This window comes from Centrocercus urophasianus, unplaced genomic scaffold, assembly GCF_019232065.1.
Source record: "Centrocercus urophasianus isolate 14NV4802_14NV808 unplaced genomic scaffold, USGS_Curo_1.0 seq_36, whole genome shotgun sequence".
NCBI classification, from domain to species: domain Eukaryota; kingdom Metazoa; phylum Chordata; class Aves; order Galliformes; family Phasianidae; genus Centrocercus; species Centrocercus urophasianus.
The window spans coordinates 6,544,035-6,570,811 of record NW_024884933.1 but is presented as its reverse complement, the minus strand read 5'-3'; the positions used below and the strand labels follow the sequence as shown (position 1 = coordinate 6,570,811).

The following is a 26,777-nucleotide window of genomic DNA, read 5'->3' as shown; positions in this document are numbered from 1 at the left end:
CCACAGCATGAGAACCATTCTTCTTTCCTTTTTTTTTTTTTTTTTTTTTTTTTAATTGAATCAGGTCATAAAGCAGCAATTCAGAAATGTACAAGATAATTCTGATAATGAGCAATAGCACACATCTACTGTAATTCAATGCTGGCAGTGAAAAGAAGTAATTAAAAACAGGTACAATTATAGAAAAGGCACCAAGAGCACTGACCCCAGGTTTGTTTTTATGTTTTGTTTGTTTGTTTGTTTGTTTTGCCACAATCTTTGTTTTTACTCTTCTTTTAAAGACACCAGTTTAAAAGCTTCTTATGTGTGAGTATCTTTAGGCTTCACAGAAAGCCTTCCGTTTAAACACTGCAGTTGGTGGCCGGGATCGAGCCAGAACGATTCCTCCCATAGGAACAATCCCAAAGTGACATCAGTCCGCTCAGAGACCTGCCGCTGCTGCTAGCAAAACAGACACAGAGGAGCAGCTTCTGACCTCAGACAGACGAACGGAACCCACTTAACGGCGGCTTCGGAGCTGCTTCCCTTACATTCCTGGGTAGCCGAGATCAGAACCTGCTTCCCATCGTTGAGAATTTGTGACAGTTTTAAATTAGTACTTCAATTCAAAAAAAAAACAACAACACTGATTTCTTTGGCTCCTCACTATGTGGAAATAGCAATATACCATGACACCCCTACGAGATCAGTTTGCATCTTTTTTTTTTTCGTTTTACTTAGTTTTTTTTTTTAATTTTTTGTGCAATTTTTATTACATTTTCTGACTTCCAGCAGGAGATATGAAAATGTGAAAGATATTTTCTACTTTCATACTATTTCTTTTTTTTTTTTTCTTCATTTTATATTCATTCTAAGTGTTCTTTATTGGAGTGAGTGTATGGTGTTAAGCTAGATACATTTCTGTACTTTTATGATTATCTGCTTTGCAAAAGTAACGTAAGTTTCTGAAGCAATATTAGCATTCACATTACTTGGCACCATTGGCAAAAAAAAATAAATAAATAAAAAGGAAAAAAAAGACGGGGGGGCAAAAAGAAGGAAGGAATAAATAACGGAAATTCAACCAAACCGAACTCCTGGTAGCCAAAATCAAATGTAAACATATCCTTTTTTTTTTTTCTTTCTTTTTTTTTTTTTTTAAAGTAATGTTGCTCTGCCTTTTTTCCTAAGTCTAAATACAGTAGCTCTTTTTTGCCATTTAGTCATGCTTTAGCAAAAATGTTCTTCTAAAGAACATTTAAAATAAAGTTTCTTATAGTGAAATAAAGTTTTTGTTTCATTTTACAGACCATAGCCACTAATGCTTTGCTTTTGTTCATTTCTTTTTCTTGAGTTCATGCACATATCTCTTTGTTTTAATATATACAATATGTACAAACAATACATCCACACTCTTCTCGTTCATTCAGACAAAACTATACAAATAATAATTTTATCTTGCCAAGTTATTGACCCTTTATGAATAAAATATTTAGTAATTAATCAATATATTCCCTTTCAAATATTTTTTTTCTCATTTTCCATTTCTACCTTCTATATATACAGAAACTGCCCAGATTTGATGAAAGAGCCAAAAAAAGAAATTTACTGGCCAGAATGCAGCACCACTCTGCTCTTTAGGTGGCATAAAATGTCCAGGCAACAAATGTACGTGACTCTGCAAAACGACAAGAGGTTTGACAGTTACGACAAAAAGCTACATGTCTTGCAAATTATTGTAAGAACTTAATTAAAATAACAGTACATGAAAGTAAGGCTAGAAAATAAAGTGCTGAATGTGAGAGAAAATACATGGCAACTGATACGTTTTTGCAGGTTCTAGAGTAAAAATACCAAAAAGAAACTTTTTAAAACTTGCTTAAGTTGCTCTCTCTGCTTCTTGCACGTTACCCGTTTATCTCACATGCCAACCCCTTCTCAAAGTTCCCACGGGATGTATTAAAAACCTGCAGATTTAAAAAGTTGCATTAAGTGTGCTGTAGAGATTTAAATAAAACACAAAGGACAGATGTGCAAAGGAAATGAGGATGCATGGACCCAATAAAGACGTACTGATCTAAGCCCCTCCACTGAGACTCTCAAAGCTTCAGTTTCTTGGAGATGACCGACAAGTGCAGGAACACCATTCTTGTGTTGCTTGTGCATTCCCACCTTTTCTGAACAATATTTTTGGTATAATATTTGTACAGTTCCACATGTTGTTCAATACAGCCCTATATGAAAAGGATAATTAATCGCTTCTTCCTTCTTGGAGAATGAAGCAACTCACAAATTCTTCCTGGTGTCTTTTTTTTATTCCTATGATCCAACAGAAGATTGAGTTCCAAGATGTCTTGCTGAACAAATTAAATGTTGTCCATGAAAGTGCAAATGCAATGACCAAAACATTACTGTTAAAATCCTGCAGATGGTATTTCCAGAACTGCAGTGGGTATTTTTGTTGTTGTTGCATGTCTCTGCTAAAAACAGAAAATGAAAACAGTCTGAGAAGCAATGTCACATTGCTACGGGATGCTGCTGCTTATCTTCAAGTTCCTTGGCCTTTTTCAATTCTTTCACTCTGAAAAAACAAAGAGGAGCTATATAACACTTCTAATCCAAAAAGCCTTCAATACAGAAAAAATCAAAGCCATTCCTCCCTCTATCTTCCAGTACAAAAGAGACAACTCTCAGAGCAATGGCAGCAGGGCCGTATGCTGCTGACACCATAAACAGTTGGAAGCGCAAGAGTGGGACAGCAGAAATCTGAGACAAAACACATTTGGACATATAACCTAATTTCCAGCTACTGAGCTAACGTGCTCTCATTCCAGCATTGCTGTGGTATGCATGTCAGCAAAGGAGCCCAACCAAACTGGCAGCCCCTGTACCTGAAGGCGGTGTGGCAGAGCTGGGCAGGCTGCTCAGCTTCTGCAGCTCACAGCTCCCTTCCTTGGAGCCACCCTGTGCCCTGCCTGCTTCCTCTGCCTTTCCTCCTGCCCTGCAAGGGGACGCCCACCCCTAAGGGAGCAGAAGACAGCTTAAATTAAGGTGATTTAGCTGGGCGTGTATGTGCCCAATTACTCCAGTTACAACTTGAAAGCACAGGTAACAAAGGTACGGTATACAGAATCACATTGGGGCTGCAAATCCATGTAACAGAATCCAATTAAAAGCAAACAAATTTAGTGAAGGCTAAGTAAATATAAATTAGACACTAAGAGGTATCAGGAGAGCTAAGCTGCAGAAATGTCCGTTTGTAGCCTCTTTAAGCAGACTTCCACTCATATGTTATCTTCTGGCTCTTCTACCAGCTTGCTCAGGGTGTGAACTGACCTTCGTGTCACTGTTTTATTTATCTTTCTGTATATACGACAGCAGTCAGGAGGAGCTGGCTGCTTTAACTCTGAGCTCACCGACAGCTCCAGCACTCACAGACACTCAGCTTGTGAAACTTGAGGAAATAGGAGCCCATGAACAAATCACACTGATATAAGCAAGGTCAGACCTTTGCTGGTTATCTCACGCTGCTTGAGAATATCATGCCTGGAAAGACAGAGGGTTCTGTCAGTCCAGATGTGTGCGCCATTCTCAGAGCCTGCAGATCTACCTTCAAGAGGCCCTGCCACTCCTGAAACCCACGTCTGGCAGAGAGGAAGCCTCAGTACAGCTCTCTGAGATGCCAAGAACTGCTCTGATTTCCCAGCAGAAGAAAGGGCAAGGCAGCAAGCAGCACCATGTGCTCTGACTGCCTACTTGGGCAGTGCTGTGCTGAGCCTCAGTTCCTCCTAGTTTCACAGTGATGTTTTCTACAGGGAAATTGTGGCTCTGCACAAGCTGGCATCTAAAAGACCCTGCAGACATCAGAGCTCTGGGCGAGGGCTTCAGCACTGCACAGAAGACAGCAAGGCCCTGCTTGCCTCCAGGGGGCTGTGATGTGTTATGGTGTTACCTGCTGGTAAGTCCACATCATCCTTTCAACTACAGTAAACATATGAGAGTTGGTGCAGTGAACTGAAAACGTTCACCAAGACAATTTGACCATCTTCAGTATATTTAGTTTTCTTATAATAGAAAAGCAGCCTCTCCTTTGAAATCTGTAATGTTTCTTTTGCTGCACCACTTAGAAACAGAAATTGCATCAAGGTAATTGCTGTACTAGAAAAACACCTGCCTCTGGGCAGTAGTCCATTGTTAAGGTTTAGATTAACTATACATCTGTTCAAGATACCATCTATTAATGCATGGTTAGCAGTGCAACTTCCAAGTGTTTTCTGTTGCACTTCAGTACTGCAATGTAAAATTAAGCAGTTATTGTAGATCTCTTACTGAGAACATGCACATTATTTAAGCTAGTGGCTCTTTCATTGAGACATGCTACACCTCACTTTAGCACTTCAACATGCAAAGTCTACGCTAACAAAGCATTTTTGCAGGAAGAATGCAAGACATGCTTTGCTGCAAACTTTAACCTACAGCATGCAATATCTGTACTGGTGCAGACCTACTGGATCTATTTAACTGGAACATACATGCCAAGGCGAGTTATTATAGCTATACTATATTACTAGTTACTGTATTACAAGTTACCATTACACTCAACATTTGCACTAGCACAGATCTGTTGAGAAACATACAACGCTTTCCTTGGTTAAATGTGTTTTACGTTGATTTACAGATTTTCAGGCTGATAAAAATTCTGCAAGTGCAATAATTATTGCTTAAAAACCCACTCACATACTAGTATTGAATTTCCCTACCGTGCAGTTACAGCCTTTGAAAATTTGTCACGTGTACCACCACTGACAGATGCAGCCCAGTATAAAATGGCTTGAAAGAATCTATGAATTCCACCGCATTTATAAACTTCAGGATGATGACCATCCCAACTTATTAAGCTACTACATCTGTTTTTAATTAAACTAACCTCTGTGTGCAGTAAACAGAATTGGGCTCTAATGGGAGTGCAGATAGGTACCAGGAGTCCTTTATTTCCCCACTGCACCAGCAGCATGCAGGAAGACCTGCAGCCTGTGGCTGGTGTTCCCTCCTCCTCACTCTGCGGAGTAAGATCCAGGGATGCCCTGAGTTGCTCTCCCCTCTTCTGGCTGCAGGTTTGAGGCAGTGCTGCTCTGCTGAGAAACTGCAGCATAGCACAGCGAGAGTGGAACTTAAAGTAGTTCTTTACTCAGATCTTCGCTTTGATTTTGTTACTGCAGTATCAAGTGTCAACATGAGCCTGGGGTTAGCATCTCCTCTTTGTTAATCCTCTGCATAATAAACCTCCTGCATTTTCAAGTGCAGTTAAAACTTGACAGGGGAAATAGCTCTGGACAAGGCAGGACCCTTAAAAATAAAAATACACTGATGAAGTGCTGTTAGGACAGCTTTTAAGTGAGCAGCATAGCACTGCCTGCATGTTGGAAGGCAATCTACCTTGCCTCCTGTATCTGTACTCTCAAAATTCAGATAAAGGAACAAGGCCAAAGTGTAGGACTTGGAGTTACAAGCATTAATAAAGTACTCCAAGGGAAAGCACACTAATAGATTTTACAGAACAGTGCAGACTACTGCAGAAAAGAAGAATGTTCTCAGAGAAGACATTTCAGCCTTGTTTGGCAGACTAATTGTGAAACTTTGTGTTTGTTTTAATAACAGGAAAGTGAGAGAGCTGAGAGCACATCATACCAGCAGGCCACGTGCTGACAGATGGCATACAGATCTCAGCAGACGTTCATAGGCACCAGTTTGGATCTCTTCTAAAGCACCTCCTGTTGCACGAGGACTGGTGGTGAGTTCAAGTGCAAGCCAGAGCACACCAGAAAGGGCACCGGGCTGCGGCTGTCCCCAACAAGAAGTACCACCTCACTTCAATAGCCACTAGAACCATGCACAGAATTACAAGGACTGCACTTTCGTTTTTGCAGTGAGGAAGCAGTCAGCAAAAACCTCCTCAAACAAACTTTCTCTAGATGTAAGCATCTCTGAAGTACAAAGTCATTCCCTCAGCAATCGCTGAAGAGCAGATGGACAGAAAAAAGCACGTGCAATAGAGAGGGTGACTGCTAAGGGGTCCGAATCACAGCCATGGCGCTGACACACGAGAGGGGACAAGAAGATGATTTCACCTCTGAGCTCAACACTGGAGAGCTATGTCCCACTCCACACAGCTCTGTCAGACCAAGCCTCTGCCCTCTGAGCAGTGGGACTTCCTCGGGCACCACAAGGACGTTGCATCATTACGTGCTGAAGCAATGTGGAAAGCAGCCCCAGAAGCGAGCAGCAGCTTCTCTCCCCACGTGCCCTCCCGAGTCTCATATGGGAGTGCGTCAGCAGATGAATTAGGCCTACTTACAAAGAATTACAGCAAACAATGGCTTCATGGGTAAAGCGTAACACAAAGCTGCTTCATCAAACTGACTCCATAATGCCCAGCCAGGGAAATGTTTAATGAATCTGTGAGTTTTACAGCAGTAAGTTCTGGCAATGCTGAAGATCGGTGTAACGCACAGGGTGCAGGAGCCAGGGAAGTCTTTTCCGGCAAGTTACCTGTTGCTCTGAGAGCTGAAATAGCCTGTGGGACATTTAAGAAAAGGGAGCTCTTGCCTTTCTCCAGATATCTCATTTGGGTTGCAAGACAAAAAAGACAGAAAGGCCCAATAAGAATGACACCCCAGAGCACGCGGTCTGCAATTTAACACACACATTTGAGCTCCAAACACATTCAGCCCCTGCAATAGGGAAATGAAAGAAGAAATTACTTTGGAAACGTCTCTCACAGTGCTGCATATCCCAATATATTTCCTCCTAAACTTGAACAAGTGGGACTTTTCAATCCCTTGTAACGTTCCACCATTCTCAATATGATTAAGAAGAAATCAGGTACTTAAATGCAATTGCATATAGTAAAAGAATAAATTAAAATAAACTAGAAATCCTGGTTGTAGTGGAGTAGGAAAAGGTTTGTCACTGAAATGCCGAGAAAGGGAAGGTTATGCAGAGAACAACAAAACACAGCAATCGTTGTTTTCTCAGGTACAAAATAAAGTTATACTTACCAGAGGAACTGAATTCAGGCACTGTGTGCACGCTCCCCAAACTGGAGAGCAGCACTTAACGAAATAATAAGAGACGAGGCAGAAGGAAGGAGAATCTACTTCTAAACGAAAGAGGCCACCAATGAATATTTTCTGCTCATCACAGGTGGCAGCAGCTGTGCCTGTTCTGTCCCAGAGGGGACAGAAGTTTTACCGGAGGCACAAAGAGAGCAGCCAGCATGAAGAGACCTCAGGATCTGCTGCTGATCCCAGCCCAGAGGAGAAGGCACAGCTCAGGCAGACACCCGTGATCATGTCCTACACCTACCAACAAAGGTCTCCTTCACAGGGAGCTGCAGAGGATGACTGCCCCAGGCCAGCTGACACTGCGTTCCCTGAGATGAAAGCTATGACTTCAAGGCAATAATCACTGGACCCCTTTTGTCTATAAAGCTCCTTAACTTCTACACTAGATTTAGCCTCACTTCAGTTGGACAAAAACAAATCTCTCCCTGTCTCATTTCTCTGATCCTCATGTAATGTAACCCAAATAAATCCAGGAAAATTAATGAAAAATATTTATCTCAAACTGAAACACAGATGCAAATACTGCGACTGTTTATCTGCATATGCAGACTGCACGAGCAGCGTCAGTGTACAGAATACCTGCACTCTGTATGCAACATTCCTTCAGGAGGGGGGACATGTCAGCCTCTGCACGTCAGAGAGCCCAAAAAGCTTTCCATGTGTGCGTGCAGAGACAGCAGATGGACATACACTGCTATACAAACTCAAGGCAGCAAAGAATTATTTGCCCTAACGGAGTTTTTTTGGCAGAACAGCAGCTGATATACTTCACAAGAGATATTTGATAGGTATTTTATGGTTAACCTTTTCCAAGCAGTGAAAGAAAGCTCACTTAAGCTAAATAAAAAGATCATACGAAGGCAAAGCCAAATGCTCTTAAGTAAGGAAAGCATCACCCATGCACCCAGAACAGTTTTTGCTGAGACATGCTAAGGTTGTCACAGCCTCCTCCCTCACATACTGCCCATTCCTCACCATGGAACACGCTAATTTTGCATGACTGACATTCTTTTCCTGATCTGTGCTTCTTTGGTGATGGGCTTTAGATGCAAATCCAAATGGCTGCACCATTGGCTGTAACAATGTATAATATATATAATATTATATATAATATAATATATAATATAAATGTAGAATGACAAATCAGTGCCTCAAAAATAAAACACTGAGCTACCAGGAGAGGGAGGACGTTACCAACACCATAAATGTACATAAATGTCTCCTTCTGCAATGCGTTCTTGTATGATTTTTAACACCAGCAAAACAATATTCCCATGAGCCCCTCACCTCACCGTCAGACGGGAATGAGGAGATGGGACACACTCCAGCATGGATATCAATGCTTACTCCTACAGCACTTTATATGAAGAATGCGATTACGGTCCTTCCCTTGGAAAAGCTACCAGCACTGAATCTGTCCCTGCAGGCAGCAGTAATAAAGCTAAGGGCAGACAGCTACACCACACCTAGCAGTTGGGTTTTGCTTAGTATTTTTCTCATCACGAGCTCAAAGCCTTTTTAATTCCATAATTCGTTCAAAGATTTTGATGGCTTTTACTGAAACTTCCAACGCTGCCGTGGCACTCAGTCTCCCTTGGAGCACCCAGTGCTACACAGCAGCTGTGCTGCTGCTCTCCTTCCCATGCACACATGCTACAAAAGGCTGAAATGCACTAAGTAGCCTTGATTTGTATCGACAGAAAATTCATTATTGTCCAACAACCACTCATGGAACAAGCAAGCTTCCAACATTCGTGCTCCAAGGTTTCACACATACACTCCTCCTCGCTGTCTCCTGTACCACTGCCCTGACTGCAACATAGATCAGCTTCAGCACATCTTGCAATTGCAGCAGCATCTGCTCTCTGACTGGGAGCCACCTGCTAGCCAAAGCACATCAGGCAGCTGCAGGGCTGGAAAGCTTCAGTGTGTGCTCACCCTTCTGCTGAGCAGCAAAGCAGCCTGCCATGCGTGGTCCAGCACACAGGAGAGCAGACTGTCCACACAGAGAACAACACATCCAACAGAAGCTTACGCAGCACTGATTATAAGAGTTACAGCAATTTTTATTCATCGTTTAACTTTCCCACAGCATGGACTGACAGTAACAGCTTAGAGAAGCAGTTGTCAAAGATCTGGCCCTGTCAAAGTAATCAACCAGGCATGTAACTTACCACAAGCAACTTCTGGGAGACAAGTATTGGTGCTTAGCCATCTTAGGATGTAAAGAGCTCTTCTACTTCACTTTGGCTCAGGCAGAATCAAATACCCATCTAGTGTAAGCTGCACCTGCACAGCAGCTTATAACCTGAACACCATCGCATTGCTCATGACAAAGGGCATCGTTACACAGTGAGGGTGTGTAAGTGCAGACCCAGTCAAGTTCCAAGATCTACTAATAGTTACTTTGGATACTGTAAAATATCCCATCAACACCAGCACCTAAGCATGCCCATGATGAATACACATGTCCTTTTTCACACACTCATGCATTGGTAACATCTACTGCGGAGCTCTGTCCTGTTATAAAAGCAGCAGTGTTAGTCATTGCAGTAGGGTTAGTTTATACAGGATTCTGTTTATATAATTAATGGAGGTGAAACTTACTGGCGTATCTTGGCTGCAGCCCCATGCAAGCAAGCAGAAAGCAAAAATATTTAAAATGGAAGAGAGGAACTGGCTAGCAGGCAGCTACACTCACCCTTTTGTACAGCCTATGGTCCACCAGTGGGCTTCAGATTGCAAAACAATACCAAAGAGCTATTAGCACACACATGGCAATAACCATACCTTACCAAGAGTTTCACTTCAGAGAGAAGGAGATAACACTTCTGCTTGCCTGGAGAGAAAGAACCCTTCCCACCTCCTACCTAACAGACTTCTTCTCTTCACCAGGGAAGAGCAGTCCTGTGTTTAGGTGTTCTAGGGTAGGATCTAAATAAAATAAACCCAATACTGTCATCCCCATGGTATTTCCAGCTGCATCCTGCCTTCCCTTCTTCCAATCCAAACACTACTCCACAGAAGATACTGCAGATCATAATCACAGTAGTAATGGTGTAGATACTTCCAAGAAGAGGTAAATTTTCATACAATTCAGAGAATGAATATGAAATAGTACATTATCTTCCTGGTGAAAGCTGATTGTATGGACCATACACGGATTCTGTTCAGCTAACCCAAACCTACTCCAGAACTCTCTGTTTTCCTTACAGATCTAAGTTAGTCAGAGGTCACTGAATAGGTGGAGTCTTTCCCAAACAATTAAATACGAAACCTTTGGCTGTCTGACACAGGACAGGAGACAGGCCAACCCACAGCAGCTGTCACAGCAAAGTTTGGAAGTTAAGTCAGCTGAGCAAGGAACGTGGATGGGCAAAGATCTGCTGTGAGGTCAGGAAAGTTCTATTTTTCATTCTCTACAAACAACGGTTCAGTGATGAGTCATGTTGGTACCACGTTACGGCTGATGCGTATCCTTCACCAGACTTTTGTCAATATAACAGGAGATGGACAACTATTTTTTTCAATGTTAAATGGAAAAGATGCGTCTGATTATTAGAATGACTGGTGATGATGAATGATCACTTTTGTCCCTATGCCGTGTGCTAACACTCAGCCATTAGAGCTCCAATATCCTCTCTAAAGCCAAAAACCCAAACTTACATCCTTCTTATTTTCAGCAACATCTACTCATCCATTATGAAAAGAGCTCCAGGCACAGAGCACCCATTGTTTGTTTGCAATCATCAGGAATACTGTCTGACTGGGGAACAAGGGTGGGTTCAGACCAAAACGCTTGTGATTGCTTGGAGAAAGTATCTGATCACGAAGGTGACTGTTTTCATTTCAGAAGGAAAAGAGAGGCTTTTGCTGCTCAAAGGAAAGATCAGAACATAGGCAAAAAGGAAGGATTTGCCTGCAAACTTCAGTGATGCAAATGAGTAAGTAGTGATGCTAATGAGTAAGTCTTGCACTGCAAAGGGAATAGGAAATGCTGAGAACGTGGAACAAGATGAACTGAAGGCAAGAAAAACTGCTGGAACTATGGGCACTCCTGAAGAGTCAAGGTTAACTGACAGCTAGAGATCTAACAATGTGAGTGCACTGCAGTCTCCACAGATGACAACACAGGTGGCTTCTCCACAGACTGTCTGGACCTCAAGCGGAAGGAAGTTCCAAGTCTTTGTCCACCTCAGTGGGACCAACCTGCCTAATGAACACAACCAAACCTTCCAGTCCCTTCCACACACCCCACTGACAACGAGAAGCCATCTGTGCTTCTTTGCCAACTGTCTGACCTGCTGTTAGAGGATGAAATGCACATGTGGTGAGAATGGAGAGTAGAGTCAGAAAAACCTGAATTTACTTCTGTCCAGGCAATTTACAGTTTGCAGCCTAGGCTATTTGGTGCCTTTTAATCAGGAAATCAGAACAGACACCTGCACACGGCAGGTGCAGTAGTGTGAGGCACAAGGAAGTGTGTGGGCAAGTGCACTGAGGTTCCCACAGTGGCACAGAGGAGTCACTGTCATATCTACCTGTACTCCAAGCTGCTGAGGTCTGTGTGGAGTGGCTGAACTAACTTGTCTACTGCTCTGTCGGCACATTCCACTTGTCTACTATAAAGAAGCTGTATTTGATGAGAGTGACCTCACTGATGGTTTCTGGTGTATTCCAGACATCGCATTTTGCTCTTTAGCACATACCACAAATGCTCTGTGTAGTGCACAGGTCAGTGCAGCACTCATGCATTGCTGCTATCCTTCAAAGGATATCCTTCTTTTTTTCCCCCCCTCAAGCTTCCTCAAGTCCAACTTTAAGAATCTTGTGCCTTCCTTTGCTCAAACTTCCACCTGAGTCTGTCCAGCACAGCCTTGGGTGCTCTACCATAGCAGCAGTACAGCCCAGTGTGATGACTGCCTTTCTGCAGCATTCCTAAGTTAGAGATTTCCTTTCTGCCAGTTCATCTTGAAAGCAGCTGTGCTGTGTTATTCCATAAAAGATCTGAATATAATCGATTCTGCTCCCCTTTACACTGCACTCACTGCTGACACACATGAATACATCACATTGCTCTGCTGAAGGGCATTGACCAGAGGGTGATGTCATACCTGTGGCGGCAGCGTCGTAAAAACCGCATAATCTTGCGAGCAGCTTGGTCCTGCTTCTTGGTAAGCAGACTGCTTCTAAACATACACACACACAAAAAAAACCCAACTTTGAAGCACAAACAAAAAAGGGGGGACTAGCACTAAATGCAAGAATAATTATCCTACAAAACATGGTACTTATCCCACCACCTACGTCCATTACAGTGCAGCTCTGATCTAAGCAATGACACACACGTATCCTGGTGGTTTCTAACAGCCTGGCAGCTCACCTGAGTTTCTGCTGCACAATGGTGGCCGTCCGACGGTTCTGCCTCCTCTTCCCACATTCTTTGTAGCTGCGGTAGTACTGCTGGATCAGCATCGCGGCCCGTCGGCTCTGCTGGAATTTCTTCTGCTCATAATAGCTTCGGAATTTGCTCTGGATAAGAATGGCAGCTTGCGTCATCTTTTTATAAAGTGCATACTAGGAGAGAAACAAAGAGAGGCTGAGGCACTCCAAAAGCCCCAGTGAGAAGCAAATTCCTACAGCAAAAGGCTCTCGTACCACTGAGACACAGTGGAAAACAAATGAGCACCTACTGACTGGTTGGGACTCTGAGAAAAAAGGCAACAGCCGATGAGAGCTGTGAAATACGTGCAGAACCTTCTTAAAGCTCTCACTAAATCATATCTTTCAAAGGAGTTACTTTCAGAACCTTATTTGCTGTTCACAGGTGTATTTCACTGTCCCAGGACAACATTTTGAAGAACCAAATTAAATCAGCTTTGTCCATGCCATCACAGAGTGCTGCAAACGTCTGGATTGCTCACGTTTCCATTTCTGTCCAAACATCTCAAATAGAGTAACATTCCACTCTCACTTAAACCAAAAACCACAGTAATTTAGCAAGTCTAAGACCGAGCCTATGGCACAGACAAAACTAATTGTGTTTGAAGTCTGTTACCAGCACTGACTGAACCTGGAAACCTCTACAAGCAGCCACTCGCATTGGAAACCCTCTGCAGCACCGCAGTGTTGCTTCTCTCCACACACTTCCCAGTGAAGCAGGAACCCTTTAAAAGCCAATCTGTATGGTACGCCCTTTCCCCTTTAAAACAAGCAAGTAGGAGGCTGCTCAGCAGAGATCAAACAACACCACACCTATTGTTTAACAGCCATCTTTTATAAGAATGATAGAGATGCAAAATAGTACAAAGAAGTTGCTCTCACACCTCTGAGCTGACACTAAGACAGAGGTTACTTGGAAAGCTTTATCACATTCACAACTTGGTGACTTCCTGCTGTTCCAGGAAGTTCATTTTAGCAGCTCTGACGTCTGCTCACTTTATTGGGCAGATGGGACACAGACGCAGCCCTGTACGGGGCAACGCCTGAAGATATTGTAGAGGACTTTATGTGTCCAGTGGGAAAGCAAAAATAAAAAAGCAAACGAATAAAAAAATCCCAACATGATCCCACAAGAACCAAGAAATCTCTCCAGTACTATCACAGACCACCATTTACCAAATTTCACTTTTTGGAATTGAAGCAGTCATTAGGTGCACTTATATTTTGTCATTATTTCTTTTCTTTTTTTCCTTCTCCTGCTTTTATACGTTTGTAATTAAATAGAGCAGACTGCAGTTTTAAATGAGCTATTTTATATAAGTCTGCTCGCAGGTTGGCCATGTTTTTTCTTCCAATTTTTAGCCCAAAGGGCACTTCTGTGGCTGAGTTACAAACCCCTGAATAGAAGGGTTTAAGTCTGAAATGGTGATGTGAGCTACGACTGTTCCAATGTCCTCATAGGCCTGCGCTGATCTCAGTAATGCAGTGACAAAGCAGCAGAGTATGGCATGTGAAAGAGAAAATCACAGCCTCTGCATGCAGAGCCCAGCAGCATTCACACTTGGATGGCGTTACCTGCTCTGCTCCTGAGTCTCTGGCCTGCCCACAACTGCCTCTCCTCCTCTTTTCCCTCCCTGAGAAGAGGAAAGATGGAGAAATGACCCAACCTCTGCCTCACCCCAACAGAGGCCAGAGGAAGCTGAGAATGGAGAATCAACTGGGGATGCATTCCCTCCAGGAAAAGCACGCCTTGCATCCTGGTGAGCTTTAGAAAAAGCTCAGCTGATTTCAGAATGCTTACAGCAAGACGCTGTGTAGCTGGAAAATCTGTCTTTACAGCAGAAAATTACTGGCAGCGACCAAAGTAAGAGTGGCTGTGCCTCCAGCATGTGCAGCACCACACAGGAGATGGTGGTCTAAGGAATCCATGGCACAGTGATCCTAAATGCCAACAGTCAAAGCCTTCTGGGCAGCAGGCAGAGCACAGAGAGCAGTGGCTGCATGGTTGGGACAGGCGCTCCCCTACACTCCCTGAATGCCAAGGCAAGGATCACAGTGACAGCTAATGAGCAGCAGCAAAGGAAAGCTCCTCTTCTGGAAACAAACTCCAAAACACTGCCTGCACCTCAGCCCATCACTGCGTATATGAGCTTCTGTAGAAGCAGGAGATTTGCTTTTTCCAGTGTCCTTCTACGCTGACATGCTGTGGCACAGCAGCCCCTGCATCCCCTTCTGGAGAGGTTTGGTTTGTCAGTGATTTATCTGCCACAGATACTGTGAAAACATTTCACTGAATGCCAGCTCTCCTGCTTTATACTGAATGTGAAAGCTTTTCACCCAACGGGAACGGTTCCCAAAACAGTGTTTGTATTACCTTCAAGGCTATCCAAGTAAGCTTAGGGAGAAACAGAAAATACACAGTTAATGTTAGTTCTACAAGTAAAGAACTGGAAAAAATATATATATATTAAAAAAAAATTAACCCATCTTCTTTCAAAAAGATGCGATTCCAGGAAATTCCAGGATCCCAGACAGAACAGTTTGCCAAGCAGCTTTTGAAAGGAATTCGGTTTCCTGTTTACAGGAAGCATCACTCCAGGACCGACACGGGACAGTTTGAATGTACAGCACAACGCAGTCATTGGGCACCAGAAATGCTTCTCAAATAAATGTTTTTGAAGGTTGGAAAAGAGTTCAGCATCTTGCCTTTCATCTTACACCACATGCCTGTGTGGAGCAGACAGCTCGAGTCGAAGGCACAGCAACTGCACAAGGTGGGCTGCAGCATCCACCAAAAACCCAAGCCAAACCAAAACAAACTTCTTGTTCTGGGGTTGAGAACTCAGCCTAAAAACTTGTCTCCAACCAGAGACTGGAGAACAGTCTCAGTCCTGGAACAAGCAGCAATGAGCTTTAGCACAGGACTTGCTATAGCTTAGAAGTTTAGGATGTGCAAAATAAAACAACCTCATTTTTCATCTTCACCCTCATCCAAGGCAAAACCAACTTCAATTTCACAATGAAATTTGGCAAGCAACTAGTTAGAGAACAGTCTCACCAGGCATGCATGTTGGCCAATACAGGATATGTTACTGCCCTCTGTCTCACAGCAAAGCCAAATCCTTTCAAGGAAGAATCCTCTGAATTAAGATTCAGGATACACATTTTCTTCCCTTTTTAATTCTGCCTGAGCAGGGTAAAATGCATACAGGAGAAATTCCCACTACAGAAGGCTGTGTTTGTGGCACTTGTTTGGCTCAGAAAATCTGACTTCCTTGATTACCTGTTTGTATTTTCGGTAGCAACGCTGAATGACAGCAGCAGCCACCTCTTGCTGTTCCCGGAGTGGACGACCCTGCGTGAAAAAGCAAAGCAGCAATCATCAGACTGCACCAAAACAGGACAGTGGTTTTTAACAGCAGCTCACAGCAGTTTGCAGGGCACCAACTTCCAAATCCCTCCTGCTACTGTTACATGGTCTGATCCACATCTACACATTTTCCAGAGACACCTCTACATCCAATTCATGTAAGAGAGAAAACCCTCATAATTGATCCCTGGGCTGAGCATGCAGCTCACCAGAGCTTGTACTTGGAGGACATTTTCGAGTGTTGTGCCAGCACAGAACACATGCTACAGCATGGGCTACTCTCCCTGGTACAGCAGATGCTACGCAAACACCAACGAGTGGATGCTAGCAGCACTGAAAACATTACGACAGAAACAAATTTTTGTTTGACCCTGGGGTGGATATTACCCACATTTTATTCTGCAACAAACTGTACTCTCACATCTGATAAGGAAGACATTTTATGTTCTGGCCACATACCTTATATTTCCTGAAGACTGTCTGGACGAGTTTGGCAGCTTCATAGAGCTCTCTCTGCTCATGATCAGACAGAGTTAACTGTGCAAACTCATTTTCTACCTTCTCGCTGGTGGATGCACTCAGAAATTCAGACCAGTCTGCTGCCGAAGGAAGGCTGGGTTTCTCAAAAGCTATTTCACTGACGGGTGAGCCTGCAGGGCTCAAGCTGGTGTTTGAAGAAGGGGTCAAGGGTTCACTATACAGATTTCTGAAATACCAAATCACAGGAGGAGTTATTGCTTGCAAAGCAGCTGGACTGGCATCACAGACAAGGAATTCAATATTTGTGAGTTTAAGGGAGAAACTCAAGCACCCCTTTGCCTCTGCAACCAACATCCTGCATTTCTAAGCCTGCCTGTATTGCACTGCATGGCTTTGGGAAAAGAAGTCAGGAGTCAGCCCTTGTGGCATTATTGAGATTGTGCTACACTTCTCTCCTGCACACACTTCCATTCTTCCATGAATGTGCAGCTGTGCTGGCAATGATACATCTGTGCATGAGTGCACGCCTGGCTGGAAGCACCTGCATTAAGTGCCACTGAGAAACAGCATCTGCAGCTGCCCAGCACAGAGCCCACCTAAAAAGCCCAGCGCCCCAACTCACACTGACCTTATCTGTGCAGCACTCGGCAGATGATCGACATCAGCAAGGTAACTGGCCAGCCAGCTCATCGTGGTGCTCATGGCAGCACTCTCTGCTCTCTCCACCTGCGGTGACTCCATTGGCACAAAATTCTCCCGCTTGATCCTGTCAGGCGTAGCTTCAATAATGTGCTCTGCAAGTGTCATCATGTTCACCTGGGGGAGAGGAGAGCAAACTTTTGCTGCCTGGTAACAAAAGCCTTGTGTTTGTATGTGACAACCCAGCTTTGTGCCTCAGAGAAAAGACGCGCCGCTCGGCACCGGAGAGAAATCCTTAACCAAAGCTCACTCACTTTTGTCCCTTCTGACGAGGCACTGCAGGGTTTCACACTCCCCAGACCATTTTCTCACTGTGTGGGGAACTTGAGAGGTCTGGTGAGAGGTTTGCACCCAGCCGCTACCCATCAACTTTTGTGTGTGGGGTGGAAGGACACCCTCTGACAACAGGAGAAACTACACACTGACCTCACCACCACCGCAGTGCTACGGCTGTTTACCTGCAAGTCATCCATGTGGCGTAAGCAGTCCTCATCCCCTACACTGTCCCTATAGGACAAGAGCTCTGCATCCACCAACTCCCTGTCAGCCAACATCAGCACATTCATCTGCTCTCGCTGGCGTAGCCGATGGCCCACAGCGTCCTTCCCCAGCGCAGCGCTCTTCTGGCTCCCCACCAACTGCACTGCAGACACACCAATATAAATGTCTTTTGGGTTCCATTTGATGCCCGCTTGGCTGCCAGAACCCCGGTATCCAGCTGCTTCTGGGATGTGCTGGGAGAGCTCCCGGCCATAGTCCCTTATCCCTTCACTGGGGCTGATTGTCTCAGTGGTGGACTGCTTGGAGCTGGAGTTCTGCTTCCTGACACTTGGCTGTTCCAGGCTCAGTGCAGTGGAAAGCAGCTTCTCTTGCCGGGCTTGAAAATATTCAGGGCTCAGCTTATGTTTTTTGGGTGCAGGGTAATCTTTCTGAGTCTCACTACTGTAGTAACTGGAAGGTTCTGATCTTGGTCGTCTCAGCTCTGAAAACAAACAGATCAATGGTCAAGTGAAGTATGCAACAGGTAATTGCCACAGAAACAACTTCTGCTGCAGAGCAGCAGACAGAAGTTTATGCTGTGCTCTGCAACACCCAACAGTGTATGCAAAGGAATCAACACCCAAGGAGGATATTATCCCAAATATTCTTCAGATGCACACATCTTCCTAAGGCAGACATTCACTCCTTTTTTCAGTATTTACAAAAGAGCACGGAGCGCATAATAGAGAGCCCACAAAAAATAATTAAGCATGGACAGCAGGGCTACTGGTGGTATCAGCCACCCAGGTGAGCTCCTTGCTCTAGGATTTCACATATCACATAATCAGCAAACAGTGCCATTGGGTTTTTCTTACCCGTGTTGGTACTGGAAATCACAGTGACTCCCTTCTGAGGCTCTTGAGAGGCAATAAGCTCACTGTGCCACTGGGACACCCAGCTTTCTGTGCTGGAGTCGGTGCTCGAGGGGCACTGAATTCTGGGGTTCTGTCCAAGCTGAGTTTGCTCATCACGCTGCAGCTGCTCCAAGCATTCTGCCAGCTTCACGTGGCCCCGAGAGCGGGCAATTGCCAGCGGCAGCCTCCCAAGGGAGTCAGGAATAGAGATGGCTCGGCGGTCCCACTTATACAGCACAACAGCTGCATCCATGTGGCCCAGGGCACATGCCCACATCTGAAAAAAACAATTGACCCATTGTGAGATTTGTTATTTCCTTCTCTTCTGAATAATGCAGTGGAGTCTTATCCTCAGGTCACAGAAATTTGATTAGCAAATCACAGCATGCATCACCACCAAGGGGTTTTTACAGATGTCTTCTACAAACAAAAGTCACTACAGAGGATTAGATGCACGCTGTTCTCTCCATTAAGTGAGAAACCTCCATCCACCAAATGAAGCTGACAGTTTCTCACCATCGAGGCCTTGATTTTTAGCTGTGTCAGGCACACTAACATCACTGCAGAGAAAGAACGGCCTCAAACGGAGATCTCTGAAGGTTGGGAACAATACAATCAAACTCTCTGCTGTTGTAAACTGGCACTTCTGGTTCTACCTGCTTTGGCGTTTTTCTTAAGCTCTTAGTCATGATTCCACAAACAAGATATCATGATGACTTTACAACCTCTACAGCAGAAGAGGAAAATTTGAAAGAAGGCATGTAAAGGCCTTAACCCCAGCATGACACTGGCGAGTAGAGGTTGGGTAAAAGACAGAAGTAGAACCACCTGTCTGTCCCTTGCCCTCATGCCACTCAATTACAAGGATTTTAGATTAGATATTAGGAAGAAGTTCTTTACCATGGCACAGGCTGCTCAGACAAGTGTGGGTGCACCATCCCTGGAGGTGCCTGAGGCCATGGATGGGCCCTGGGCAGCCTGACGGAGGGGTGCAAGCAGCCCATGGCATGAGGATGGAACTGAGGGGGCTTTAAGGTCCCTTTCAACCCAACCATTCAGGATCTTTCTGTCAGGACTGCCACCAAAGCTCTAGGAAGATGGTAGGACCACATCTTAACATTCACACAGCAAGGACATGCAGGAAACATGCACTCTTCAGAGTGTAACATACATCAAAAAAATAACATCAGAAAGGACTCCAGAAGGTCCTCAGACACCTTCAGAAGTTTCTGTCTCTGCTGCTTACCAGGGGGGTGCAGGAGAAATGATCCACATTCAAAGGGTCAACTTCCAGCTCCAGATCAATGCTGTCTGCGTGTTTGGTGCTGCAGAAGAAACAACGGAACAAATGATGCTCTGTAGACAAGTTAGGATAATTTCCTAAATGTACAGCTTTACCCAGCACATCACACCACAATGAAGTGGCCACGTATGTGCCCATGACACACATTTACTACCCATGGTACCCCCAATAGAGACTTTAAGTATGACACGACCAGTAACTGCACTGTCACAAGATACAGGTCCTCCCAGACAAGGGGAGAGGAAGAAGTTTGGGGATTTGGCTGATATGTTTGTAAGGGACACATGGAGCAGTTTGTAAGGGACAAGCAGAAATCTGGAGCAAGCAGAGCTTACGTATGTTTCCATCATGTCTATATTGATACCCAAGAGCCCAGCAGGCCGCGTCTTACCGCCATTTGATGAGGGTCTGGATCAGCGTAGCGTAGCCCTGGGCAGCAGCTAGGTGGAGCAGCGTCATTCCTCGGAAAGTCTTTGAATGGATCAAGTGTTTGGACTTTGCCCAGCAAGCACGACTCATCATCTTCTCACACACCACCACCACGCGGCTCTCAAAGCAGCTGCCCAAGGTTCCAGTCCCAGAAACGCACTGAAACACCACACACAGCCCATGTTAACCATGGAGCAGAGCTGCGCTTGCCCTGAGCAGGCAACTTTCCCTTTCAGAAGTAATGAGACAGTGGCAAATGCGAGTGCAAGCCAACTGCTCTTAAAGACATCCACAAAGAAGCCTTGTGGCTTAAAAAGAAACAACTACACTTCGTTCCAACCCCCGTCACATACAAATGCTGGTAAGAAACCATAAAGCTACTGTGACTGGGCACAGCAGGGTCCATACCTGCACCTGTGTTCCTCCATTCCCACTCCCATTGCTCCCGCCTCCTACTCCTTGCTTGTGCTGCTGGGAGCCCGTCATTTCCGCCATTCTCCTCTCCATCTGCTCAAGGCGCTCCAGTATCGACATCCTGAACTGGTTATCTGGGTTGACGAAAGGCAGAATAAGGGCATTTCCATAGTAAGGAAGTTCAGTTTTTGGCAGCCTACTGTGGAGAGCCACAACCAACCGCCCTGAAAATCACAAAGGAGATCTGCTCCACTTGGAGCACAGGCATGAGTGCCCTGCAGCATTCTGCCTCTTCAGGTTTGAATATGCAAGTAAATCCTGAGCAAATGGAATTGTTCATGCAGCATCTCAACAGAACCACATAGAAATACTCTCAGTTTTAGAGACAACCCCTCTGTTCTCACAGGAGTACTGAATTAAGCTTGGCTTGCCTTCTAAAACCATGCAATCATAGAATCACAAGGTTGGAAACGACCTACAGGATCATCTAGTCCAACCGTCTCCTCATCACCATGCAATAATGGCACCTGGAAGAAAAAGAAAGCTTTGCTTCTTTCTGCACTCAGAATAAGAAGCTGTTAAAAAGGTCCACATTCCTGACCTGACAGATGGACTTCCTTGGACAACTTCAGCCAAGCCACCTGGTACAGGATTACCAGAAATCTCAGGGGATGGGCACTGATAAACCAGGAACACCTCCTGCAAAGCAGAGTCGTGCAGTCTCTGCACAAATCTTAAGGATGTGTTAGTTATTTTCACCTCCCACTGTAAGCCAGCACTGTGATGCGGCTCGTATTGCTTGAACAGTGGAGTGGGGAGAATGAGGTTGCAGCACTGCATGAGGGCACTGCTAAACTGAGGCTGTAGAGATCTCTGTGATCTCAGCAGATATCTCTGTGTCTGTGTCCAGTCAGTGCAGCTCGAATGCTCCACAGCAAAGCCCATTAGCAGCAACAGGAATCTGTGCATGACAATTAAAATGTTTTTATTGGGTTCTAAAAGAGAAAGTCTCTAAAAGAGAAAGTCTCTGAGAGACCTGCTTACATACAGAGCCCCTAGCAGCACGCTCTAAGAGTCCCTGCCCCTCAGAAAGTTTCTTCACGGTTCCAGTAGTGTAGTTTAAAGTGTGACAGACTGTCAGCAATACTCTTAGAAAAAATTTCCATGAAGGTTCCCCAAAGTGCTCATCAGCACAACTCCCACTTGCCAGATCCACCCGGATGGCCTCTGTTTAGCCCAAGAGTCAGGCATCAATTAACTGAGGAACGAAACAAAGCGAAGTCTCCCTTCGTCACCTAACTAATTTGTCAGCGAGATGTCAGCTCTGACTTCCCAGCCATTAGAGAACAACAACAACAAAGCGTCCATCCCGGCTATGCCTTGGCAGCAGACATCAGCTCAGCTCCAACACAAATATGTGGTAATTCAGCACTTTTGTGGCTGGGTTTGAGCTGTGGGTTGGACTCGATGACCTCCAGAGGTCTCTGCCAACCTCGATCACTGACCCCGCAGTCCCACCCGGGCCGCCCAGGAGCCAGGATCACAGGAGAATGCCGCTTCCCACTGCAGTCATCTGCCTTGTTAGGAGCCTTGTTATCAGTGCCCGATTAACAGCTCAGCTGCCCTGTGAATTGCAAACCCTTCGGAAACGCCGTCATGCAGATGCACTCTGACAGCCTCACCTCTCAGCTGCAGGCAGCGCGCAGCAGTGAGCGGAGCCGTGTTGCTCAGCCAGCCTTTGTTCAGGCAGTGCTGCAGTGTGCTGCAGTGCAGTCTGCTCCTCTGCCTCCTCCTTCCCATCGCCATGCACAGCACGTACGCTGCAGAGCCCGGCAGCGACCCGGCGCCACTGAGCCATCCCTCAGCTGAGGGCTGTGACACACAGCTCGCGTTGTGGGGACACAGCTGCATCTGCAGGGCAGCAGCTCCGTGCTGCATCCCACACCAGCGGCCCGGGCTGCCAGCACTCGTGCTTTATTACAGCCGGGAGGAGCGACGCAGCCCAGCCATCGCATCCGAGCCACCAACGTCACACAGACAGAAGTTCTGTATGCCCCCAAACAGCAGCAGAAAATGATTCCCATGAGATACAACAGTAGGCAGTGCAGACTGAGATACATATTGATATATATGTAATTTCTCTTTACTAGCTCCAAACATAGAACAGAAATGGGACCCCAGGCCTGTGCGCATCTTCCAGGCTTCCCCCAAAGGACTGCAGTCTCAGTGACGAAGCTCCCCCCTTCCTGCTCACATTAAGTGCTTCCTCACACCTTCTGCCAAGTAACCGAAGGGACGACTGTCACTGTCCCACTGTCCCCAGACAGAAATGAAGAACAAGGGAACATTTTTCAGGAAACTGTTTGAAAACAGCATCTAATATTCCTATTCAGACACGTGGGCAGCACTCCCAGGAATCATTTAGGACAGCACTGCCAGGTTTTGGGTAGCAGAGAGTCTCTGTCGGACCCAACAGGAGTCTGAAGAACAGATATCAGGAATTTGAACCTGTAATCCTCGGACTCTTGCTGGGACAATGGTGTTTTCCATGGCTAATTGTCAATCACCGCTCAGTCTAAAGGCAGATCAGAACCATGCTGCTATTAATAAAGAGGGAAGGGAATGAAATCTTCTGGAGCTTCAGCACAGAGCCAAGGGAGCCCTCCTAAAGGCTGGCAGAGGCTGCTGCTATTTCTCCAGCCTGAACTAGAAAGCTCCAGGCAGCAAAGATGGAAACGGGGTGAGAATACACAGCAAGTCTCTAACGCTGCCCATTTTGCAGGTGACGTAATGCACCACCTCAGCACAGAACAAAGACGCAGCTGATAGCAGTGGCAGAATTCTGTGCATACAGTCAGCACAGCTCCCGCAGTGCCGAGAAACTGACAGAGCTGCAGAGAGAACCTCTGTTCCCATGGCAGACTCAAAGCAGCCCACCTGCTCACAGCGCTGCTGATCTGCAGCCGGCTCCAGGACCTGCATGCGTGCAGCTACAGCTCCATGCAACCATCGGACCCGACACGTTTCCTTCTGCTCAGGATCCTTTTAACCCCTTAGGGAGCACCATTCTCTAAGCCCCAACTCTGTCAGCTTCAATCTAAATGTTATCACCTCTACAGTCTCCATATTGGGATTTGCTGGGCCGTATTTGCACAGACATGAGCAAGTTGAAAACGCAGTGTGCAATGATACCAGGAAACTGCCGTGAAACATCACTGCCCATTTGTGTACCCTGGGTTCAACATGCTGATTGCCAGAAAGGCATTATCAGCCAAGTCTCAGCAATGAACACAGGATGAAAATGCAAATGAAAAGGGGGGGGAGAAAGGAGCAGTAATTTGTTTTTACCTTTACCAACAACTGCTTCGCGTTGCAATAATTAACAGAAGGGCTGTAAGCACCACAGAGGACGTCCAAGACCATTTATCCTTTATTATTTTTTATTTTGCTATGCAAATCCTTGTGTTTGGGCTCACTTCAGGGGCCGTGGGCAGCCAGCACTTAATACTCAAGGAAAATACATCACCAGTGTTTCTACGTTCTTATCTTTCATCTCCAACGGGGGGGTCTCATGGCAAGTACCTGTGCACTGAAGACAAACGCTCAGCTGCACATAAATCAAGTTACCAAAACAAGCTTTTCTCTGCTTACATTACACAGGAAATCTGAGCTGTGTAAGGTTCCCTGCACTGGAAGCACCAAACTTCTAAACGCAGCAAAAATGGGTGCATGCCTGTGCTGCCCAAGGTCAACCTCATCCCATGTACTCTCACCTCTTTAAAACCTGGGGCAACACAGAACCAAATACCTTTTGCCAATGTAACATAATTTGCAGACTGAGGGGAATTTGTGGGTTCTTCAAGGCTGCTTCCAACAAAGTCGATGAAAACGACTGCATTTCTGTATCTGAAACACCTCATAATTTACAGAAAACAACCTGAAATTGCAGTCTTCTCTGGAGATTATTATTCTTCAATTTTAACCATAAAAGCCCAACTCTGAAGGCCCACACGTAAATCCTGGACAACATATTAACTCAGGAAGCCTGCTCCATTGTGCCAAAGGCAGTTTGCACTCCTAGTGCTCTCAGTGCTCACGCAGGAGCGAGGCACTGCCCCATGGGTCACAAACTTGGAAGTGCAGCAAAACTCTCCTCAGAGGGGCAGGAGGAGCTGCTCAGCCAGAACCCGACCCATGCAGAGATCAGTCTGAATCTGCACATACGCACCCTGTGTTAGAAGGCAGCCAACACAGCACTTTCCAACACCTCCCAATTTTTCTCCCACGTGTGAAGGTTACGGGGTCACTGCTGCGAATGCACGTGATTGCTGATACCAGGTGGGACAATCTCCCCACAGAACCACCAAAACCACACAGCCACAGTGCTGCCCAGCCACGCCATCCCACCAGCAAGCAATAAGATGCTTAAAGGGTGGAGCTCCCACCCTAAATGACACAGGTAAAACAAGAACCAAACCTTGTGCTGCAGAAGGCATTCACAACTGAAGCGCTCCCTGTGACAGCACACATGTCCATCCCCATCTTCCAACCCAAGCCCTGTCCTAGAGACAATTATTACCCAATGTATTTCATGCTGGGATTCTCACTTTTCAGGCTACACAGAGTGGCAACAGTGTCCCCATTTGGTGGGCAATGGCTCACACTGTGTCTCTGAGGGATCTGCACTGAGCTGCTTTTCTCACCTCTACATGCTGCTTTACTGGACGAGTAAAGAACCCAAAAAGCACTTCATTACTGCTCTCTTCCTATTTTACAAATGATTGGTTGTTTGCATGTAACATTTTGCTTGGTTCCTCTGTACAGTAAAAACACCAAGCAGTCGAAGCATTGGCTTGACCTGCTTTGTTTTTGAGGAGCCATCACTGTCAGTAACATCCTGGCTGGGTCTGTTTAATGGTGGAGCTCACAGGCAGCGATCTCAACCACCAAACAAAAGCACTTAAAATTTCTCCTTAATATTGTACAACATATGGACAACCCTGCTTGTCAGGGAGATCGCCGTCAGGCAGAGAGAAATGCCACAAGTACAGGAAAACACAGTTCACACTGTGCCCAAGAGACAGGTGAAGGTCTGTGGATCTCTGGAACGGAACGGAATCTCTGCGTTGTGCCATTCCAACTCAGCAGGAGATGGGGGGGTCAGGCTGACTTTCCCCCCTCAAGTGCCCATTTCTGTCCATAACCTCCGTAAAGCACTTCCCAGCTGCTCAGAAATTTGCTGTGCTTTCCCACAGGTGCCAACACCGTACGGGATGTGCACAGAAGCACACAAGGACCATCAGCTACCGGCACGCTGCTCATCGGCACGGCGGCACGCGGTGCTTGCAGCGTCTGCCTCCTCCAAGACGGGCTGCAGCAGCTGTGCGCAGAACTGAAACAAACCGACCCGCTGGAACCGGGAAGAGAAAAGAGGCCGAGATCTCCGACACCGGGAGCTTTTGGAAGCAGACATCTATCCCGTTTGTCCCATTTCTCAACTGAGAGTAGCCCAGATGGTCTGAATTCCCGCTCTTCCTTAAGAGCCGCTTTGCCAAAGGATTTTGGGAACAGATGTGCCTACAGCATCCCCTCCGGGAAAGTCTGGGCCATCCCGTTCGTCATGCCCACCCAAATGGGAAACCGCGAGCCGGAGGCATTACAGCGCGCTTCTGCACGTGCGATGCTCCTGCGAGCGTCGGGCCGGGAGCCGCGTCTGTCCGTGACGGCGCCCAAGGAGCGGCGAAGAGGGAGGAGGGCACGGCGACGGACCCGACCCCGAGCAAACGCAGCCGCGTCCCGCAGCCTTCCGCGAACGGAGCGGCGATCCCCGCCCTCGTACACTGACCTGGGCGCCTACAAAGGCATCGGCGGCGGCTGCAGCCCGCGCCCGGCGGCGGGGCAGGACGGGCCCGGCTCTGTCTGCCGCGGCTCCCGCCGGGCTCATGGCACGCCGGCAGCCAGCCGGAGCTCCCCGGCGCGCCGCAGCCTCAGCAGAGCGCTCCCCGCGGCGGAGCGCGGACCGGCGGCGCGCAGGGCCATGTTCCGGCAGCGGGAGGAGGAGGAGGCGGCGGCGGGAGCCGGAGCGGAGCGGCGGGCAGAGCTGCGGCGCGGGGCGAGCACCGCCTCCGGGCTGCGCGGGGATG

The 26,777-nt window shown here is 46.3% G+C and overlaps 1 protein-coding gene across 4 annotated transcripts; it reads right to left on the bottom strand.

Annotated features, from left to right (window-relative positions):
- Window positions 1-985: 985 nt before the first annotated feature.
- CAMTA1 (calmodulin binding transcription activator 1) lies at window positions 986-26,534 on the bottom strand. 4 transcript variants are annotated; one of them, XM_042831754.1, is made up of 12 exons: window positions 26,480-26,534; window positions 20,629-20,768; window positions 20,183-20,379; window positions 19,735-19,813; window positions 18,450-18,765; window positions 17,553-18,076; window positions 17,024-17,211; window positions 16,375-16,621; window positions 15,829-15,900; window positions 12,487-12,680; window positions 12,218-12,292; window positions 986-2,459 (listed from the first exon to the last, which is right to left on the bottom strand). In XM_042831754.1, the coding sequence occupies exons 2-12, from the start codon at window positions 20,752-20,754 to the stop codon at window positions 2,231-2,233; spliced, it is 2,247 nt and encodes a 748-aa protein (XP_042687688.1). In that variant the 5' UTR covers window positions 20,755-20,768; window positions 26,480-26,534; the 3' UTR covers window positions 986-2,230. The 4 variants fall into 4 exon arrangements, with proteins under 4 accessions (XP_042687688.1, XP_042687690.1, XP_042687691.1 ...); XM_042831756.1 differs by having other exon boundaries at window positions 2,374-2,560; XM_042831755.1 differs by lacking the exon at window positions 986-2,459 and adding an exon at window positions 2,484-6,553.
- Window positions 26,535-26,777: the final 243 nt, after the last annotated feature.

What these genes read in the sequence shown, in the direction of transcription:
- CAMTA1 (XM_042831754.1), bottom strand. Translation starts at nt 20,754, where the DNA reads ATGTCGATACTGGAGCGCCTTGAGCAGATGGAGAGGAGAATGGCGGAA. An exon ending in ATGGAGGAACACAGGTGCAG is followed by an intron (nt 20,380 to 20,628) that starts GTATGGACCCTG and finishes GTGGTGTTTCAG; the next exon opens with TGCGTTTCTGGGACTGGAAC. An exon ending in CAGACCCTCATCAAATGGCG is followed by an intron (nt 19,814 to 20,182) that starts GTAAGACGCGGC and finishes TTTCTTCTGCAG; the next exon opens with CACCAAACACGCAGACAGCA.